Here is a 20,433-nt window from a genome sequence, read left to right on the forward strand (position 1 = left end):
TAGTGACTCAGGAAATCAATAAACTAAAGGCATGTTTCACAATTTATGTTGCTGATTTCACGTGGTTTTATTCTACTATGATCCTGACAGTTGCCGTCTGCCTTTTCCTCTGGGAAGTCCAGAGTATTGAGACAGAATCCAGGCTGGCAGATGGAAGGACGGGAGGGAGGTAACAGCCTTGGCTGCTGGAGGCGGGGTAGCCAGCGCTTTGGGCCGGGCTGCCGAGCCAGGTCAGATACCCTGTCCCCATTCTCCCTGGCAGGTGTCGGCAGTGCTCCAGCACCCTGCTCCCTGGGGCTTACAGGAGTGGGCCTGAGGAGGGCACCTTCGTGTGCGCGGAGCCGTGTGCCAGGCTGGGCCCGGGTGGACGATCAGGAGCCAAGTCTGGGCCCCCTCCGCAGCCAAAGCAACAGCAAGAAGCAAAGGAAGCAGCAGAAGAAGCCACGGATGTGGAGGAAGGCGGCCCCGGGCCTGGCGCAGCTGCGGGGGCTGAGGTGGACGTGCCCAAGGCCAGCCCCGAGGCCCGGCCCCAGATCCCCGCCAAGCCTCAGGTTCCTGACAAACCCCTGGAGCTGGCCAGCCCCCCAGCGAGCTGCCCCACACCTGCCCCCAGGAAGGTCTCCGAGAGCACAGCCCTGACGCCCCCCACGCCCCGGCCCCGGTCCAGTCTGCAGCCTGAGAACTCGATGGAGCAGGGTGGCAGCAGCGGCCTGGTGAACGGTGAGCAAGGGCCCAACTGGGGCTGGGCGCTCGCTGTGGAGCGTGTGTTTAAACACGTGCACTGGGAACATTCACAGGGCCACCCTGGGTGCCTGTGTGTGCCTCGTGTGGGGGGGTGGCTGTTTCTGTGATTATTAGTTTGTGCAACAGATAGTGACTGAGGCCTCTGTGCCGGGCTCTGTTCTCGGTGCTAGGGGTACAGGCTGAACCAAAAAGACACTGGTCGTGCCCCAGGCTGCCCTGTGCTGTGTGTGTTGAAGTGTTTGTGTTCTTCTGAGTATCTCATGTGCTTAAGTTTCAGGATGTGTGGCAAGTGCACACCGTGTGTGCCTGTGTCCCTACTGTCTCTGGGGCAGACTGTGTATGTCCTGGCCAGTCTGAGTGCACACTCCAGGTGACCTCCCCTCCCATGCCCAGCCCTTGTGCTTGTCGCTTGTCAGTGTCTGGATGTCTGGCAGGGTAGATCTCAGGGGCTGGAGGCAGGGGGCAGGGGAGGGTGTGTCCTTGGTCAGATGGGCCCCTGGGGGCTCCCTTCAGGCTAGTCCAAACTAGTGGAGACCTCTGCCCCACCCCCTCATCACAGGCCCTTCTCAAATGAACTCGCTGCGCTCTCCTGAGCCCACAGAAACAGGCTTCTTGTGACCCGAGATGTGCTGGGTGGACCTGATCATTTGGTTAGGGACGGTGGTTAGGTTAGGGAACACCACGGTGGGGGGTCGGTGGGGGGGGGAGCCTGGGGGAGAAAGGCTCCGAATTGTTCAGTTCAGTTCTGCACTCGGGAGGCCTGCTCTAAGCCCAGCCCTGAGCTGGGCACTGGGGGCAGAGATATTGTTCGGACCTGTCCGTGCCTCTCAGGCACTGCCAGTGTCTAGGGGGAGACAGGCACAGACACAGGGGTTTCAGTAGGACTTAGATGCCTGTTAAGATCGGGGGAGCAGAGGCTGTATGGGGTTCACAAAGGGCACTTGGAAGTCAGGGGACAGACTTCCAGGAGGTGACACTGGGGCTGAGTTGTGACAATGTTTCCTGTCCACTTTGGGGAAGTGTCTGAGGGGCACTTGGATTCCTCTTCTCAACTGAAGTGCAAAGGGAGTCCGGCGCCCTGGCCTTGCCCCTTTGACCTTCTCTACCTGTCACCTTTGGTGCTTATCTAATCTCCCTGAGTGCTGGGCTGGGGAAGTGAGATTGTGCAGGTGCGGTCGACCTGCCAGGTAGGAAGGAAGGGCACTCCTTGGTGAGGGAGGCACTCTGGCTGCCTCTCCGGGTGCTCCTCTCTGCCCTCCAGCCCACAGCTGCCCATGAAGGCCTGTCTCACTGTCCTTTCTCATCTAGGAAGACTGCACGAACCCCCTGTCCCCAAGCCGAGAGGGACACCCAAGCTGTCAGAAAGGTATGCTGGCCCTGAGAGGCTTTCAGGGCCCTGGTAGTGGGAATGGGGGTCCCCCTGGGGCCTCTGGGGTGTGTGTGTGAGGCTTTCTATGGGCACATGGCCTACCTCACCCCCTCCTGGGCATGGGCAGGGCTCATTTCTGGGTGGGGCAGGTTTGCTGTGCTCCCTTCCCCAAGGCCCTTCTTGGAGCCTCTCCTGTGGGCAGCAGTGCTTGATGGAGACTGCCACCTCCGGAGTCCCTTTACCTCTCTGAGCCTCCACCACCTCTGTAGCGTGGGAGACCCAGGTCTGGCTCATAGAGTCGTGAGAATTAGCAGCCAGGTATAAAAGGGCCCAGAAAGGCTTAGCCGTTATGTGGCTCAGGTCTTCTACCCTGGGACCCTGCATCCCAGGCGAGGACACCTGTTTCCAGCCGTTCTTTGGAGCTCTGCTTCTCCTGTGTGTCTGAGCGGAAGCGGTGGGCCACAGCCCAACATTAGTTAATGCTCAGGGAGCACTCGCCATGTGCCAGGTGCCCACTGGGTCCTTACGGTGACCTTGTGAGGTGAGGCTTCTTCTTGTCTCCATTTCATGGTGGGAGATTGATGCAGAGAGGCCAGGTGACTTTCTCAGTGTCACACAGGGAGCCCCTTGTGGGCCCTTTCCTGGGCTGGGCTAGCGGAGGCTGCGTGAGGTGAAGGTTTTACCCTCTCTGGGCCTCACGGGGCCCAGCTGGGATGTGACTCTAACAGTCCATTTTAGCCGTGGGCCCAGAGTGGGCCCATTGGGGTGGGGTGGGAGAGGAGCAAAGTGCAGTTTCTCATTCACCCCCTTTGAAATAGACTCAGAAGCATCCAGAGAGAAGGACAGTGTCCTCCTTGCCTCTTAGCAGTTTCTGCCTCTTTCTGCTGCTCTCCAGGACGCCCGCCCCCAGGAAGGACCCCCCATGGATCACTCTGGTACAGGCAGAGCCAAAGAAGAAGCCAGCCCCACTGCCCCCAAGCAGCAGCCCTGGGCCTCCACGCCAGCACAGTGGGCGGGCGGAGAATGGAGGCGTAGAGGAGGGCACCCCGAGGAGCCCTGCGGTGCCTGGCCCAGAGCCCAAGCCCTACAACCCCTTTGAGGAGGAGGAGGAGGAGCCCCCGGCTGCACCTAGCCTGGCCACCGGCCCTGCTCAGGCCCACCCGGAGTCCACACCCAAGTCCTTACACCCGTGGTATGGCATCACCCCCACCAGCAGCCCCAAGACAAAGAAGCGCCCTGCCCCCCGAGCGCCCAGCGCGTCCCCACTCGGTGAGTGCCATCCCTGGGAGCTCTCCTGACAGTCGGAACTCTGGGGCGGGGCTCCCGGGTCAGCCCAGGGCCGGGAAGGGGGCGTGGTGCGTGGGATCCCCTCTCGGCCAGCTGCCACGCGTTTCATGTGGACCCTCTCACTTAATGCCGGAGCTAACCTGTGAGGCAGGTATCATAGCCCCATCTGCGAGTGAGGAAACAGGCACAGAGAGGGTAAGTGATTGGCCCAAGGCCTCACAGCACTTATGCAGTGGAAGCAGGATTTGGACCTAGGCTCTATGCTCTACGCCTAAGCCTTCGTGATCTACCTCACGGATCTTCTGTGAGAATTAAGTGTATCATCTGGTGAAGCACTTAGCACAGTCAGGCTCACGGAAAGTGTGGGTTAGCTGGACTCTCGTCCCTGTCTAGTCCCTCTCCTCCAGTTGCTGGCAGCCTCGGGCTCTGACCCGGCTCTGTGACTCAGGCCTTGTGACTTTGAGTAGTTCCTTCCCTGTGTCTGTCCTCTGTCCTCCAAATGGAAAATGGTGATGGGTCAGATCCTGGGCATGGTACCCCCTCAACCCAGCACCCCCCCTCTCCTCCAGGAACATTGTACTTTGGGGCTCTCACCAGCTTGTAGTCTTAGGCTCTGGGCCCGGTCACCTTCCACCATGGCTGGGGTCCAGCTGCCTCTGAGACCTCAGTGGGAGCCCCTCAGACAGTGGGGCCAAGAGCATGTTAGTGATTATCAGAGGCAGATGCTCAGGTGGTGTGGAGTTCCTGCCTTGGCCCATGCTGAGTCCCTGGGACCCTCTAGCTGAGTGTGGTCAGCCAAATGGAGGTGGCGGGTGGGTGCGGGACGCAGCCAGTGGGGGGGGGGCTCTGTGTCAGACACAGCTGGGTTCACCCCAGCCCTCGCTCGGGCCAGTGCCTCCTCTCTCAGTCTGTTGTCTCATTTGGAAAACACACGTGACAATACTTTCAAGCGTAGTAGCCATCACCTGCACGACAATTAAAGTGCAGGGCAGTGCCTGCCCCGAGCCGGCCGCTGTGAGGGCTGCCCGCTCCTGCCCTCACCTGCTGCCCTCCCTCCTACCTCTGCTCTGGGTCAGAGGCACAGGAGAGGCCAGTCTCAATTATGTCTGTGCCCTCCCCTCCCCTGGCAGATTTGCCATTTAAATTCGGCTTGGCTTTGGGTCAGATGAGACATGGGAGAAGTGGAGGTGGCAGCCATGCTGGTTGAGGAAGTGAGGGTGGGTTGTCTGGGCCCTGGCTTCGTCTGGACGTGGAAGGACACGGGTTTCCAAGAGTGGAGCGTGTTAGGTGAGGCCGGAAGCTCTGACCGTGCCCCCTCATTCGTGCGTCCACTCGCTCATCTGTTTGTACAGCTCTCCACGCCTCCCGCCTCTCACACTCGGAACCACCCTCAGCTACGCCATCACCAGCCCTCAGCGTGGAGAGCCTGTCATCTGAGGGTTCCAGCCAGACCCCCAGCGGGGAGCTTCTGGAGCCACCTGTTGTGCCTAAGAGCTCCTCAGAGCCTGCTGTTCATGCCCCTGGCACCCCTGGGACCTCTGCCAGCCTCTCTGCCAACTCCTCCCTGTCCTCCTCCGGGGAGCTGGTGCAGCCCAGCATGGACCAGACACCTCAAGCCAATCCTGGCCTTGCCCCCAGTACTAGAGGCAGCCCAGGGTCCCAGCCAGCCAAGCCCTGCAGTGGTGCTGCCCCCACCCCTCTCTTGTTGGTTGGAGAAAAGAGCCTCGTGCCTTCCTCTGGAACCTCATCCCCACAGCTCCAGGTAAAGGTGAGTGTGTCACCCTCACTAAAAGCTGCCATCCTGCCTAGTGGATGAGGGCGGGGGTGAGGGGTCCGGTCTCAGGGCAGGAATGTCTAGGGCCTTCCATCTTTGCTGGTCTCTGACTTCTTGACTGACCTTGGCCATGTCCATCTACCATGCACCACTCCATTCACTGAGGTACAGAGCCTTTCATCCATCCTTCCATCCATCGGCCAGACCTCCCATCATTTATCTAGTCATCTCTCCACTCGCCTGGCCCTCCGTGCATGGATGCATTCAGGCACCTGTTTACCTGCCTGTCCCCAGCCACCATCCATCAGCAGCACATCCTTCTGTCTTGTCTGCCCGTCCATTCACAGAGGCCCTGTTTATGCCAGAGGCCCCTTCCCAGGCCCGCTCTGCACTCTCTATCTTCTTGGGGGTGGAGTGGACATGAGGTGACCGTCCTAGGGAGTTCATTTTCCACATGACCTTTGTGGGCTGTTTGCACACTTGTTTCCATCTCACGCCAGGAACTGGGGGTCACCAGGGGTCAAGACATGCCTCTGGGCATCTAGTTCCCAAGGGGGCGTCTCTTGCAGCCACAGCCCGTTTGGGTCACCAGGTTCAATCACCCACTTTTGCCCACTTTTACCCCACACTCTGCAGCCCTTTGAAGTCTTAAGGCTCGTCCAGCTCTGGTGGAGATGGCAGCTGTTCACCTGGGCTGCTGTGGTCATGGCCTGGCCTGACAGGATAGGCTGGGTAGGGGGCTGAGCTGGTGGTCCAGTGGCTCCCCATGTGCCTTTCAGATAACCTTCCCTGTTAACCTTCCCCGTTAGGACAATGGCCTCCTGTCCAGCTTTGCCACCCAACTGCTGTGAGACCTTGAGAAGGCCTCGCCCCTTCTAGGGGCCTTAGCTGGCTCCGAGAAGCCCCAGGGTTCCTTGGTGGTGGGAGGTTGGGGAGGGGCTGACTTTGGACAGCTACCCCGCTGGCAGCTTATTCAAACACTTGTTTTCTGTCCTGGGGATATGTTTGTAAAAGGTCTTTGAAGTTGGGTGGCTAAGAAAAGGCAAAGGGGCTAGTTTTTCAGGCTGTTGGGCCCTACTGGGCCCTTCTGGATGTGCGGCAGAGCCCCAAGTGGGCTTTTTCTGGGGCGCTCCCTAGCCCCAAGATTAGGAGAGAATCCCAGAGGCAATAGGGCCAGGAGACAGGGGTCTTGGGTGGTACTGCCCTGCGGGAACCAAACCTTGTCTCCCTGCCCTGCCGGGACTCGCAACTATGGGCCTGAGAGAATCTCTCCCGGGCTGGTGCAGGGGAAGTGAGCAGGACTCCCTCCTGCCTCCCCCAGCTGCTGGGAGAAAGCTGGGTAAACACTCAGAAGAGCTCTCCACAGCCTCAAGTGAGGCCTCTTCATTGAGGCCTTGGAGTACTGTTGAGCGCCAGCTGGATGCCCTGGGGTCGTGATGATGCACCTGTTTCCAATGAGCTGGGGAAAGTGATTGGAGGACGTTGGTGTTGTCCATGTGGCAGGCAGGTCCCTTTCCCAGTGCTGGGCTGCCCGGCTGTGCTGGCCTCAAGAGGGCAGGGCTCTCCCCAAAGGGACAGAAAGATGCAGGGCTCTGGGCACAGAGAGAGGGGCATCAGAGGACAGGGGTCTTTCCTGGGCAGGGAGGGAGCTACCCTTCTCCATCTGCTGGGCAGATGGAGGTGGAATCCCTGCTTTCGGACTTCCTGGCTGTGTGACGCTGGGCAAGGAGCTGTACCTCTCTGAGCCTGAGTGTGCCTGTAGGAGAAAGGGTGGTTGTGAGGCCTGAATGAGCTACACTATAGCTCTGTCTGGCCTGAAAATCCATGTCCACTGTCCCCAGTACTGGGTGACTTGTGCCCTGAAACAGATTCTTACCCTAGCTTGGGCCATCGGGAAGTACATGACCTTGAGCCAATTACTTAAACTGTCTGAACTTGAGTTTTAGCTGTCAAATGGGCATTACAATACATATCACTTTGGGAGCCATGTGAGAATTCAATAAGAACATAGAAAAGTCTCCAGCCCAGCAACTGCACAGGGGAGGTGCTGGGAAATAGGACTGTTTGCTGAATGACAGTGCATCGGGGACTGGATGCCGGGAGATTCTCTGCCTGGGCCCTCCACCCCCTTCCTTTGGGGTCTAGCCTGCTTTCCATAGTCCCACGTGATAAGGCTACTGGAGTCTTACTGCCCCCTCCACAGACTTATCCTATGTCATGTTGCCCTGCCTTTAGTCTTCCTGCAAGGAGAATCCTTTTAACCGGAAGGCATCACCCACAGCATCCCCAGCCACAAAGAAAGCCACTAAGGGATCCAAGCCAGCGAGGCCTCCTGCCCCAGGACACGGCTTCCCGCTCATCAAGCGGAAGGTACCAGCTCGGAGCTCCCAGACTGCCTGCGCCCAGCCCCTCCTTGGTAGCTTCAGGCTCCCCATGGGACATTTCAAGAGGATGCGTTGTCTGGGCAGCTGCCCTCAGATGTCGGAGAGGGGGCGCTTGGGTGACCCAGCTGGAAGGTTTAACTTGCAGCCAGAGGGATTTCTAGCAGATCAGCTGTTCTCAAGCAGGAGTGAGGGGTGGTGCATTTAACTTGTTTCTAATAATAGTTCAAGGATCAAAGCACTCACATGATGCACTTCTAGTTAAATAGATTAGAGAGTTCTCAAGTTTATCTTTCTAATGGGGTCACTCTCACATTGGGATATCACTTCTGGAGTGGCAGAGAAGGGGGCAGGGTTGCCACGAGAGGCAGGGAGTCGTGCCTCCCTCTGGGTGTGTCTGTGCTGGGGCCAGGGGCATGGAGGGGTTGTGGCTGTCTCCACACCGACCCTTCCCCACACTGGGATCCTGCATCTGGCCCCATTGGGGTGTGGGACAGAGCTGGGGCCCTGGGCCCATGGTGGCCAGTGCTGGCTGGAGAAATGGCAAAGCTCCTGGCAGCAGGCAGGCAGAAGGAGAGGGCAATGTCTTTTTGGTGACCGGGGTGCTGTCGAGCAGGTCCAGGCTGACCAGTACATCCCCGAGGATGACATCCACAGGGAGGTGGACACCATTGAGCGCCAGCTGGATGCCTTGGAACACCGTGGGGTCCTGCTGGAGGAGAAGCTGCGAGGCGGAATGAACGGTGCGGAAGCTCCTGGGAGGGCCTGGTGGGCGGGACCTTGGGGTGGGGGGAGCCTCTCCCTGGGGGAGTGGGACCTTGGGGTGGGGGGAGCCTCTCGCCCTGGGGGAGTGGGAACTGCTGCCAGCCCTGGCCTCAGTGGGCATCTGGCTTCCAGAGAGCCGTGAGGACGACATGCTGGTGGACTGGTTCAAGCTCATCCACGAGAAGCACCTGCTGGTGCGGCGGGAGTCCGAGCTCATCTATGTGTGAGTCCTCCCTGCCCTGGGCTCCTCCCCTTCCTGGAATCTGTGGACCTTAGAACAGAGAGTCCCTCTGTCTTCCTTCGCGCAGGCCAGGGCAGCTGTGCGTGGGGCCGGATTAATAGCTTATTCCTACCCTCTAGCTTCAAGCAGCAGAACCTGGAGCAACGTCAGGCGGACGTGGAGTATGAGCTCCGGTGCCTTCTCAACAAACCAGGTGAGTGCAGCCTCGTGCGTTCCTTGGGCACCTGCCCCAGGGACTGGTTCTTCCCCTCCAGGCTGGCAAGTGGACAGATAGAGCCCCTGATGGGGACACACAGGCAGACTCTGGAGACAGGGTCAGAGGAGAGGGCCTGGAGGTGTCATCTGGGCTAACAGGCTTGAGCCACAGAGAGAGAGGGAACGGCATGGCCAGCGTGGGAATGTGGACACACAGTGCGTTGGGGATGACAGGCTCACAGGGAGCCCCAGGTTCAGGAACAGACCACCTGTGGCTGTCGCCTCTCCCAGAACATGTGGGTGGGCTGGTTCCCAGCGGGGAGGAGCTTCGGGCCCCAGGGCTGCTCTGATAAGTAGGTGACAGCAGAGGCCTCTCAGAGGCAGCTGTGGACTCACGGCCATCAGGCCAGAGCATGGCAGGACATTACGTTAGGGGTAAGGTTAGGTAGAGGGACCCATGCATGCCAGGAGTGACTTGGAATGACTCTGGAAAGGAGGGACAGGACAGACTCAAGTGATGGAGGGGCAGCAGGAGGGGTTGGGCTTGGAGACAGTCCTGTGTTCAGCCACCAACATGCCAGTGCACGGGGAGGGTAGGCCAGTTTCTCAGGCTCACTGAGCCTCAGAGGCTTCAGGTGTAAGACAGGCGAGGCAGAGCCCGTTGGTGGTAGAGCTGAGCTTTGGTTCCTGGCTCTGGCCTCTGCCCATCCCTGCACACACACAGTCAATGGAGAGACGGTATCCTGGGAAGTTGGGAGGCTGGATGAGAGCCAGAGGCAGGAGGGTCCATGGGGAAGCCATAGAAAGACCTAGCTTTCTGTTACTGCCTGTTTCACTCCCAAATCTCGGGAAGGCTGGGATGTGGCTGCCACTCAGAGGGAGCCACAGAGACACCCTGTGGCCGAAGTGGGCACAGCAGCTGTGTACCCCAGGCCAGCCTGGCCTTACTGTGTGGCTTCTCTAGCTCTCTGCATGGTGGCAGCACATCCTGGGCTTGTCAAATGTTGCTTTTGCGGGGCGAGACTGGTTTACAAGGCCCCCCAAGTGGGTTGGACCCATATCTACCATAAGGGCTGTAGCTGGGGAGTATCAGGCTGCCTAGGCTCGAATACTGGCTCCACCCTTGCTGTGTGACACTGGTCAAAGACTTAACTTCCCCGAGCCTCAGTTTCCCCACATGTAGATCGGGGTCATAACTTGTCTAGGACCCAGATTTGGGAAGTGGCAGAGTAGGACTTGAACTGGGATGGTGACTCTGAAGCTCATGCTGTCCCTAGAACTATGCTGGGCCATCTGCCCCTGAGTGTTGACTAGGTGAGGTGGTAGGGGGTTGGGGCATGGCCGAGGGGGACTCAGGATGCTTATTTTGAGACAGAGAGGCCTTTTGTGGCAGATGTTGTGGAGGGAAGGCCAAGTGCGGGCATCCATCCTCTGGGAGCCTGAGGGCTGGGTGAGAGGGCAGGTAGGGCCTGAGGGTGGTCTTCAGGGTTTTTGAGAGGAGGCTGGAGGAACAGCAGGTGTATGAGACATCAGGGACACTTCCTGGCTGGTCTCCCTGTCCCCAGGGTCCCTCTAGTGTACCCTTCTTCATGGCATTAAAGTCCCAGTATGCCACGTGGGTCACGCTGCTTTTCCTGCATGAGGACCGTTGAGGTTCCCTTTTCTTTCCCCACCCCTGCCCACTCTGGCCAGCCCGCCCTCGGAGGCTCTCAGTGAGCCCAGCCCAAGTCCTTCCTCCTTCAAGAAACTACCTTGAACATTTACTGAATGAATGAATAGATGACCAAAGCAGGAAGCCGTCCAGCATGCGCTGGTCTCTCCTCTCAGAACAGGTGTGCTGGCCTTCCCAGAAGGGTGTTTTTGGTAGGCAGCCTAGTATCCTTAGTCTCTTCTATAATAATCTTCATTTCTCCAAAAACTTGTAATCCGCACCCATCTGGGCCCCCCGCTTCCTATCCTCAGAGGGTCTAGTGTGGCACTTAGCACTTAGGTGTTGCTTCCTGGCTTCCTGGGAAGGAGGGTTTTCCTCCCACTCACATTTCCAACTTTTCTCCTTGGGCAGAAAAGGACTGGACAGAGGAGGACCGGGGCCGGGAGAAGGTGCTGATGCAGGAGATTGTAACCCTCATTGAGCAGCGCAATGCCATCATCAACTGCCTGGATGAGGACCGGCAGAGGTGATATGGCTGGGTCCCCTTGGGGGCCTCCTTGGGGGATCCTTGGGGGAAGGGCCCGGAGCAGGTCGGACCGGCCCTGCCCTCACTGCCAGCGATCCCAACCTGTGAGGAGTCGGAGGCGGGAAGGGACCGAGAGATTTTCTTGTCCTTTCTCCTGTGAGACCCTCAGCTTCCATTTCTTGTTTTAGGGAGGAAGAGGAAGATAAGATGTTGGAAGCCATGATCAAGAAGAAAGGTGAGGCCCCCTCCTGGGACTCTGGCCCACTTGGACTCCTGGAGGGTGGGGGACAGGTTGAAAAGGGTTGGAGCTGGCGCCACAGGGATGGTGTGTGACAACTCTCAGCTGTTTTGGTTGCTAGGAAGGCCGTCAACTCTCAGCTGTTTTGGTTGCTAGGAAGGCCGCGTGTAGCAAGGCAGGCCAGCCTATAACCACGAAGGCTGTGGCCGGGGCTCGGAGGGTGGGCGTGGGATGCCCTGGTGCCCACGGGGAGGTTTGTGGGGTACAGAGCATTTTCCCAGGATGGTTTGCCTTGCGCTGTGCATTCCTCCTTGAGATCTACAGCTGGTCTTGGACGGGTCTGTGAGCTCAAGTCACAGTGCCTACCGGGAATAAGAGAGTTCTCAGAACGGTTAAAAGAGCACTGGACCGGGAGTCAGGAGACCTGGGTTTAATCTTCGTTCCACCCGTGACTCATTTTGTGGCCTCGTGGTTAAGTCTGGACTCCACTCAGACTGCCCGGGTTCCAGTCCCAGCTCTGGTGCTTACTAATGGGATGCCTGAGCCAGCTACTCACCCTCTAGGCCTGACTTTCCTTGTCTGCAGAATGGGGGTGATAGAGGCCCCCACCTCCCAGGTGTGTGCTGAGGACTGCTGGGACAACGTGTAAAGCACTTGGCCCAGGGCCTCGCACCTACAAAGAGATCAGTTGGTGTCAGTCTATTTCAAACCCACATTTTCCTCATCTGCAAAATTAGAGGCTGGGAGAGATGATTTCTGAGGTTTCTTCTAGCTGTGACAGTCACTGTTTGTGTTGGAACCTACTGAGCTGTGAGCACCAGCCCGGGGCATCATCATTTTAAAGATAAATGTATGCCAGGCTTCAGAGTTCCCAGATGGCTCTCCTGCCTTTATCTCAGATCCTGCCAGAACACTGGGGAGAGTATGGTTCCCATTCTATAGATTAAGAACTGGAGGCTCAGAGGGGTGGAGGGCGACGTGTCCGGGGTTCCCCAGGAGGAGGGGCTGGAGCTGGGCTGAGCCCCTCCCAGAGGCACTCTCAGACCTCTGTCACTACCCCTGGCCTCTTCCTGCACCATGTCGTTAAGACTCCCCTTTCTCTCCGGCAGAGTTCCAGAAGGAGGCTGAACTCGAGGGCAGGAGGAAGGGCAAGTTCAAGACCATGAAGGTGCTGAAGCTGCTAGGAAACAAGCGTGACACCAAGAGCAAGTCCCCCGGGGACAGGAGCTAACAGCCAGGGGCTTCCACCCACCCCCTCCCGGCTCAGGCCCTGGGCTGTGCCCCGCTGGAGGGGGCACCCCACTTCCCTTCAGGACCAGTTGAGAGGAAAGATGACTTAAGGGGAGGGGGCCTCCGGGTGACGGCCTCTCCCTCCTCAGGGTCCTCTGGCTGGTCTGGGCCAAAGAGTTTTCTTCCCTCTTCTCTGAGCCACAGGCATCTGTGGCTCAGCCCTTCCCAGTCTGGTTCCGATGACTCCAGATGCTGTGATGGACCCAAGGAGCAAGCGGGGTCCTTGGTCTAGGGAGCAGCAGTGGCCAAGCACACCCGCCCCTCGTCTCGCCCGGCCCTTGCCGTGACAGGCAGCTCCTTAGTCCTTCTCCCTTCTGTGTGAGGTCCAGATGGGGCCTCAGAGTTGTCAGAGTTCTGACCTGAGGCTCCTTCCACCCTTTGGTGGCCTCTGGCCTGGTGTCCTGCCTTGAGAGTTCTTTCCCTCCTGGCAGGCCAGAAAGCAGGGCTTGGCTGCCCCGGCTTCTTGGTGCCACGGCCCTGGCTTCTTCCTGCCCTGGCCCTGGCTCCGAGTCTCTGTCTTCCTTTCCGGGGCAGGCGGCCCTGAACCTGTTTCTCCTCATTCAGGAGCTGTATTTATGAAGTCTCCGATTCGGTTTGGGTTGGTTCCTGTGTCCTCTGACATGAATGGGCCTGATGGACAAAACCCTCCCTCTGTACTCTGTCCCTTGAAGTTCTCGGTACTTCCTTCATCTTCCTCGCTCTCTAGGAAACCGCACCAGGACAGGGGCCTCTGATAGCCACGCTGGGTGGGTGGGTTCCCCCGTGCTGAGGCTGGCCCCAGTTGCAGTTCTGGTCCCTAATTATCAGCCAAAGGTGGGGTACGCTTTACGTAGGTGCTAATCATGGTGGTTTAACACACTGTAGTCTGACCCCTCATTGAGGCTCCCTGCGCCCAGAGGGAGGGGATAGTGGGCCTGTTCCTGTGTGTGGTCGTCACCAGTCTGCTCATACTCGTCTGTTGTTCATTCTTTCCCGGCTTGTTCCCACTGAAGGACTGATGGCCACTCGCCCCTTTGGAATGGCTGTGGGAGAGGAGCTGATGGGGACAATGCCTTTTTCCCAGGGACTGTGCCCAGCAACTCTTGGTCAAAGCACTATTGCTATAAGCTATTTCTGGGGCTGCTCTAGGGCCCCCTTCCCTCAGCACACTTCTGGGGAAAGATCGCACTGTATTAACTCACGAGGATTTCCTCACCACCAATAAATGGCGACGACCGCATTGCCGTGCCCTGCAGACTTGGGTGCTTTTCCCTTGGCCACATTTGCCTTCTTTCCTGCCTCTGCTGCACCTTGTGGCCAGGCATCTCTGGTGGCCCAGGAGGGCCATGTAGGGGCTGTCCACTGACGGGCTCTGGCCCTCGCCGCCGGCCGTCGGGCAGGACTCCCACCTCTGCAGGGAGGCGGCTCCGGCACCTGCGTATCCCCTGCTGTCTCCTTCCAAACGTGCCTGTAGGCCTTGAGTTGGGGTCACCGACTCCAGGGCCTTTCAGGGACCAGGACACATGAACCAGGGATGGCTCCATCAGGGGTCTTGTGTCGGGAGACTCAGGTGGTGGGGACTGGGGTGAACTGGGGTGTCTATGCCACAACTAAAGGGGGAAGTTCTTCCTTAAGTCAACTGGAGCCTGTGGGAATGTGGCCCAGTGTGACGACCTCCCATTTTTTCCAAAGAAGCTAGAAATCCACACCGTGTGTGTGTGTGATTTGTAGATGTTGGCCACTAACCTGAATTTAAATCAAGCGTAGGCTGAATTTACCCCGGGGTTCTCCAGTGTGCTGCCACTGGGCCATGTGGTGGGGCCAGCTTTCCTCACCCCGCCACATCCTCTGCCCTCAGGTTTCGGAGGGTGTTTGGGCACAGGCTTCCTATGGAATGTTTCTGGGCCAGCCCTGGATCTGGCCCTCGACGCTCATCTGTTTGAGGCTGCAGGCGGTGTTTATCCTGCAAACCAGGACTTGGGTCATATGGCCTGTAGGATTATATGAATCCCTCCAGGTAGGAGAGTTGGTTGACATGTCCAAAATATTTTGATCTATGGGGATGGGAGCATGACAGAATGCAGGAGAACGTAAGGCTCGTGGTTGTCAGAAGAAATGGGGATTGCCATGTGCTGTGTGCCAGGCCCGGGGGTTGCGCTCGTGGGCAGATGCCTCCTCAGCAGCCTTTTGAGGCCGCGCCTCACGGATGAGAATCAGAGCTGAGGCTGGGGCTTGCTCAGGCCCATGGAGCATGGGCCGGTACCGGCGCTGCAAAGCCAGGGCTCTCTGGACCCCTCCCCGCCTTTAGGTGTCCTCCCATGGGCTCTGGGTTTAGTGGAAGGATGCAGAGTTAGTTTAATCGTGACTGGGCTACTTGCTGGTGAAATGACCTTGGTAATAGGGTCTTTGCGAGCCTTAATTTTCACACGGGGATAACAAACTATCAAAGGGCTTTATCAAGCGAATTAACTGAGAGCGAAATTCAGCACCTGCCAATTCAGCACCTGCCACGGCGCCCAGCGGGGGTGCTCAGGAGCACTGGTTTCCGTTTACCCTTGAAATATGCGAAGGGCTAGAAACAGTGATTGAAAAGTTCTAACTCCTTGATCAAATAAGCCTTATCCCTCTGAAAACAAAATGGCGTATATAATGACCTATGTTAAATGCGTTTTATTGGCCAATTAATCACAGTAGTTAAACATTTGCCTAAGGCTGTAAGAAGTCAAATAAGTAGGTCCTAAGGCAGGTAGGTAAGAAGAAAGGCATCACATTCTCTCCTAAGTTCAGAAAACTAAATATGGGGACACGCAGTGGGTGGAGATGTGGGAAGAGGGCCAGCTGGATGCCCTTGAGACGCTCGCGCGACATCGTGAGACTAGGGCCTTGTTTTCACAATGTATGGCTCTTTCCCCGAGAACAGGCTCGATGTGTGTGTTTGTGTCTGTGACTGTGGGGTCTCACAGGCGCAGCTGACCCAGTCTCGAGGAGAACCAGCTCATTCTCTGATGTGGTCCATTTTCTAGGGTGCTGTAGCTGCCCGGGGCACCCTAGGCCAGGGCACTGCTGTGTGACCAACCATTTGACATGGCTGGAAGCCAGGGTGGGTGGGCTGACCTGAGGATGGCCCTGCTCGGCAAGGGGGTGGGCTCCAGTGGTCCAGGCTGGGCTCCTCCGCCCCCGTCTCTGGAGATGACTAAGTGGTGGCGAGAGCCTTCCTAAGTTCCTCACTCCTCTTGTGGTCGATGGCTTCCATTTCCTGTACTTTCTGCAAGGGCATCAGGGAAAGCTGGAATCAGGCTCGGAACTCTCAGAGCCCACACCGACGTGAGGGGAGGGCTGGACCGCGAAGCCTCGGCCACAGCTGACCCTTTATTTCTGCTCACGTCTCGTACTCCACACTCATCCCGCTTCCCCGTTGCTTCTACCTGGGAGATTTCGGCAAGGATGATCCCTCGGTACTGTCTGCCCTGTCCCAGGGCCTCCATGTCAGCCAGGAACTCTTTCCTCTCCTGAATTTCCTTCACCACTGGACGGGGAGAAGGGGCATCAGTGTACAGGGCTTTGAGGCCATCGGGCTCCTGGCTGGGGTGGCAGGGGCAGGGGTTACCTCTCGGGGAGAGGAGGCAGTTCTGTGGTCAGTGTTTCTCACTAGTGGACCCTCGGGGGTCGCCCCCTCCCCCAGTTCCGGGCCTCTACACACACTCCCCGCCTCCATAACTGGCCCACGGGTAGCTTACGTTCTTCAAACCTATCCAGCTCCGGGGCTGGGTTCGCCTGTCGCACGGGAGGGGGTTTTCTTTTTCGTTCCTGTTTGTCCTTCCCTGTGGCAAAGATGTTTTGGAGCCTTTGCTTCTCCTTCTCCAGATCTCCTGTAAGGCCCAGAAATGGCCTGGTTAAGGCACGAAGGGAGCCCCATTTGTGGTCAGTTCCCAGTTGGGTGAGCTTGCTCCAGGGCGCCTGGGCCACAAGCAGAGGGCTTCTGCAATCCCGGCCCCTTCCACCCAGGGAGCTCCTGAGCCTGTCATGTCAAGAAAGGCAGGAATGAAAAGAGGTCGAAAGAACCAAGAAGACAGCTTTGTCAAAACCCACACCCTGCTTTGGTGCAGAATGAGGCTAAAAGCTCAGTGATCAGCATTGTGGCGGTTTGTGTGTAGAGGCTGTGCGGAGGGCCGGGGGGCTCTGGGCCACGAGTTGTGTCAAGTGCCAAGGAGGAAGGGGGTGGATGGCTCCATGAAGTAGTCTGGAGTACACAGGAGTTCTGGATGTGAGGTACCGTGTGAGCTTCAAAGAACAATAGCCATGAGACCTGACAGCCAGCCATTTATCAGAGATTGGTAGAATCCAGTTAATTGTTAGAGTTCTGGAAAAAATTTCAAAAAGAACCAACTAACTAACTGGTTTCCCCTGCACCCTGAATACCCCAGCTAACATGTGCCAAGGCTCAAGTAGAAACAGTGTGAGAATCTGACTAGACGTGTGTTCACCCGCCTGTGGGCAGCTTGTCCCGTCCTTGCATTCCCCATCCCCCTCGGAGAGGGAGGTAGAAGAGGAGCTCTGGTCGAGGCCCTCCCACTTACGGGTGGCTCGAGGCTTGAACTGCTCCCGGCTGTAGGCCCCGTTGGCCTGGCACAGACTGGCAGGCCGGAGGTGGGACCGGGCCTCCAGGATGGGAGGCAGATAGATGGCAGAGGCTGGCGGCTTGGAGGGCAAGACCCTCTGGCTTGATGTTGGGCTGCACTGTAGGGGCAGAGTGTTTCCTCCTGGGGAAGGAAGGGTTGGGGTGGCAGGACCCACTTGGCTTTTTTCTTAATTTATAAACGTGATACCTGCCTGTTATTGCAAGGCAGAGAGTCCAGGAGCGCCTCCCCGTCTCCCCTCAAACCCCTGCTACAGTGAGCATGGTAACAATTTGGTGGTCTCATCGATTCTTTTTGATGCTTATATAAACATGTTCAAAGATATGTGCGCATATATAAGATCTGTTTTTCAAACACTGGACCATACTGTATTCAATAACAGACTCTTAACAACTTATCATGGATATCTTTCCAGATCGCTCCATTTATATATAACTTATTTTTTATAGCTGTATACTAGTCCTTAGAATGGCAACATTATTTATCCAACTAGTTTCCTAGTTCTAGAAATTCAGGCTGTTTCTTTCTTTCTTTTCTTTCTTTCTTTCTTTTTTTTTTTTACTACTTCAAACAATGCTGCAATAAACATTCTTATTTATCAACCTTCATACTGGTACTTTTGTTTCTATAGATGGATTCCTAAAACCTGCTTGGCCCATGGCAGGGAGGGATGGTTTGGACAGTAATAGACACCAGTCCTTCCTATTGTCCATCCCCACTGCCTGGGCCCAGACCTGGGGCTCCTTCCCCGGGGCGGCCAAGTGTGTCACCTCCTATCTGGTTGACTGGTCCGTCCTCTCAAACACTAGCTCAGCAGGCCCCACCCACTGTTTGGATCTCTCCCCTGTCTACCCCTTCTACCTTCCCAGCCTCCTCCTATCATCCACCCAGCAAATACATAATAAGCATCTACACTGGGCCAGACCCAGGCTACTGCGGGTAAAGTGGTAAGACAAAGTCTTGCCCTCATGGTGCCTGCAGATGGGGTGTGGACGATGACAAAATAAGTAAGACATATAGTATGGTAGGTGGTGACCGTATAGAATGTGTCACAGCGGGATTTGTGAGTTAAACAGAGTAGCCAGGGAAGGCCTTGTGAAGAGGGTAACATTTGAGAAAAGACCCCAAAATGGTGAGGGGCCCAATGATGCAGATATTTTGGGGAAGAGCATTTCCAGCAGAGAAAACAGCTAGAATAAAGGCCCTGAGGTGGGAATGTGCCTGGAGTGTCTGAGGAACAGTCAGGCTAGAGTGCCAGGAAAGGAGTGAGCAAGGGGGGGTGTGGTTAGTAGGAGTAGAGGTCAGAGGTCATGGAGGGCAAGAGAAGTATAGGGCCTTGTAGGCTTCTGCAAAGACTGGCTTTTACTTTGTATGAGTTCAGAAGCCATCGGAGGGTTTTGGACAGAGGGGCAACATAATCCCTTTGGCTACCGTTGAAAGTACAGTGTTGGGGACCAACGGCAGAGGCAGTCAGAGTCAGGATATGGTTTGAAGGTCAAGCAAACAGGATTGCCGATGTGAGGTCTGGGAGGAAGGAGTCCAGGGTGACTGATGTGTCTGCCCTGAGGAACCGGAAGGATGGCGCTTTTTTTCCCACCAACCTTCCCCTTCTCACATCCTCTCCTTGGTGCCACGCCATGGTCTATGGCTCTCTCTTTTCTGAAGAGATGCTGTGCTTACTAGAATGTCCCTCCTGCTCCCTCCACTCCCTATTTCTGTCTCTTCAGTGCCAAATGCTACCTCTTCCTTTGGCTGTTTTCAGCCAATATGCCCCGAGGAATTCTGGGAATTCAGATGAAGAAGAGGAATTTGTGGCTTGCAACAGAATTTGAACTAAGGCTCAAAACAACAGTAGGGTTTGGTTATGAGGAGGGAAGTAAAGAGAAGATTCTGGAAGAAAACAGACTCAACACCAATACTTGGAGACAATTAAAAAAAAATCTTCTAAGAGGAATAACACTGCCAGGGGAACCAGTTACCTGTGTTGGTCTAACCACTAATGCAATTAGTCCTTTAGTAAAGGAGCACCTGAGTGCCAGGGCTACTGTGGTGAACAAGGCAGACACAGTCCTTATTCTCTTGGTATTGACCTTTAGTGGAATTTCTAGCAAAGTCTCTTTGTTTTCATGCTTAAGGGGACACCAATTTATTAGTAGATTGCTGCGTGTAAAGAGTGAGTTGTAATTCACATACATTATGGCACTAGACACTGGCAGCCCGAGTTGTCCTTGTCCACAATAAGGAAAGACATCTGACTCCTGACCTGGCCCGATGGAGCCTCCCTCCCCCAACCAGTGCTGAACACACGCTGGCAGTATCTGACTCTCTTGTCCCTGTGCTTCTGTGGTTGATCAGATGCTCTCCTGAGAAGCACGTTCTTTCCTCAGAGAAGGCAAAAGCTCTCAGTATTCGGCATTCTCTCTCAAAGGCAACTTTACAGGTCTCTGTTCTGAACCATTAAATGATGATTCAGTTAAATCTCAGAAAGCAAGGTTGCGTTCAAGGTTTTAGAGGGTCCCTTGCTATTGTGCCCATGTATGTCCACTTTTTTGTTTTCCTTAAAAATAAATAATCCAATGTGTGGTCAGAGGTGAGTTGTGGGAAGGTTTTGCATGGTCTTCCTAAGTTGGGATTCTGTCAGTTTTCTTGTTTCTGCTAGCTAATCTGTGAATGAATGAAATGACAGATAAGACAGGCACACAGTCCTTTTCTCTGGAGAGCACATGTGTCTGTAACAGGGAGGGAGAGATTGCAGACATGACAATTTTGAGACCATTTTGACTGGGCAGAAATTCTCGATTGGACTGTGCTCTTGAGAGGTCGGCTAGAGCCAGACTACAGGAGGCTTGTTGTTGTGCCAGGACCCATGTCTAGGTGGGGGAACAAAGGCCCCTCAAGGTCACTTCCCCAGGTAAAAGGTCAGAAATACTATACTATACCATTTTAGTCTTTAAGAATGACATCCCCTACCCCTTAATATGGAGGAGCTTTAAGAATGTGGCCTAGAATCTCTCTGCCGGAGAAGCCCCTGTGGACTGCCTCTTACTTTTCATGGTGTCCATGATGTGGCGCTGCTGGAATTTAGTCAGTTTGGAGTCCTTCATCATCACTGCAAGATAAAGCACTTCTATGAAGCCTCCTGGGCTGCAGGCAGATGCCTTCATTTAACTCACTGGAATTTAAAATTCTATCACCTCCTACCCCTATTCTGTACCTAAGTACTCCCTCTTTTCCTTTCCTGCTTCATTTTTTTTTTCTATAGCACTCATCTAAATTCTACATATTTTACTTATTTAGTATTTATTACCCTCCTGCTAGAATATTAGCTCCATGAGAGCCAGAATTTTTGCTGTTTT

The 20,433-nt window shown here is 55.9% G+C and overlaps 2 protein-coding genes across 9 annotated transcripts in view; one reads left to right on the plus strand and one right to left on the minus strand.

Annotated features, from left to right (window-relative positions):
* The window catches only part of MICALL1 (MICAL like 1), a 30,562-nt gene extending 16,867 nt beyond the window's left edge, over positions 1 to 13,695 (plus strand). The window contains exons 8-17 of the mRNA XM_023527461.1: positions 2,053 to 2,110; positions 3,009 to 3,382; positions 4,753 to 5,168; positions 7,410 to 7,544; positions 8,172 to 8,298; positions 8,453 to 8,543; positions 8,681 to 8,754; positions 10,819 to 10,933; positions 11,122 to 11,168; positions 12,281 to 13,695. Of these exons, the coding sequence (XP_023383229.1) occupies positions 2,053 to 2,110; positions 3,009 to 3,382; positions 4,753 to 5,168; positions 7,410 to 7,544; positions 8,172 to 8,298; positions 8,453 to 8,543; positions 8,681 to 8,754; positions 10,819 to 10,933; positions 11,122 to 11,168; positions 12,281 to 12,402 (1,559 nt within the window). The 3' untranslated portion in view covers positions 12,403 to 13,695. The remainder of the gene's footprint in view (positions 1 to 2,052; positions 2,111 to 3,008; positions 3,383 to 4,752; positions 5,169 to 7,409; positions 7,545 to 8,171; positions 8,299 to 8,452; positions 8,544 to 8,680; positions 8,755 to 10,818; positions 10,934 to 11,121; positions 11,169 to 12,280) is intronic.
* Positions 13,696 to 15,095: 1,400 nt separating this feature from the next.
* Positions 15,096 to 20,433, minus strand: part of CUNH22orf23 (chromosome unknown C22orf23 homolog) — a 6,407-nt gene continuing 1,069 nt past the window's right edge. For 2 of the 8 annotated variants that reach the window (XM_011387655.2, XM_011387652.2), the window contains 4 exons: positions 17,018 to 17,200; positions 16,178 to 16,309; positions 15,866 to 15,966; positions 15,096 to 15,705 (listed from right to left, as the gene is read on the minus strand). In XM_011387655.2, the coding sequence (XP_011385957.1) occupies positions 15,634 to 15,705; positions 15,866 to 15,966; positions 16,178 to 16,309; positions 17,018 to 17,200 (488 nt within the window). In that variant the 3' untranslated portion in view covers positions 15,096 to 15,633. Of the gene's footprint in view, positions 15,967 to 16,177; positions 16,310 to 17,017; positions 17,201 to 20,123; positions 20,187 to 20,433 lie in introns of all 8 variants that reach the window. The other 6 variants (XM_011387646.2, XM_011387638.2, XM_011387662.2 and 3 more) reach the window with 4 other exon arrangements.

Source organism: Pteropus vampyrus, unplaced genomic scaffold (genome assembly GCF_000151845.1).
Source record: "Pteropus vampyrus isolate Shadow unplaced genomic scaffold, Pvam_2.0 Scaffold16, whole genome shotgun sequence".
In the NCBI taxonomy this organism is placed as follows: domain Eukaryota; kingdom Metazoa; phylum Chordata; class Mammalia; order Chiroptera; family Pteropodidae; genus Pteropus; species Pteropus vampyrus.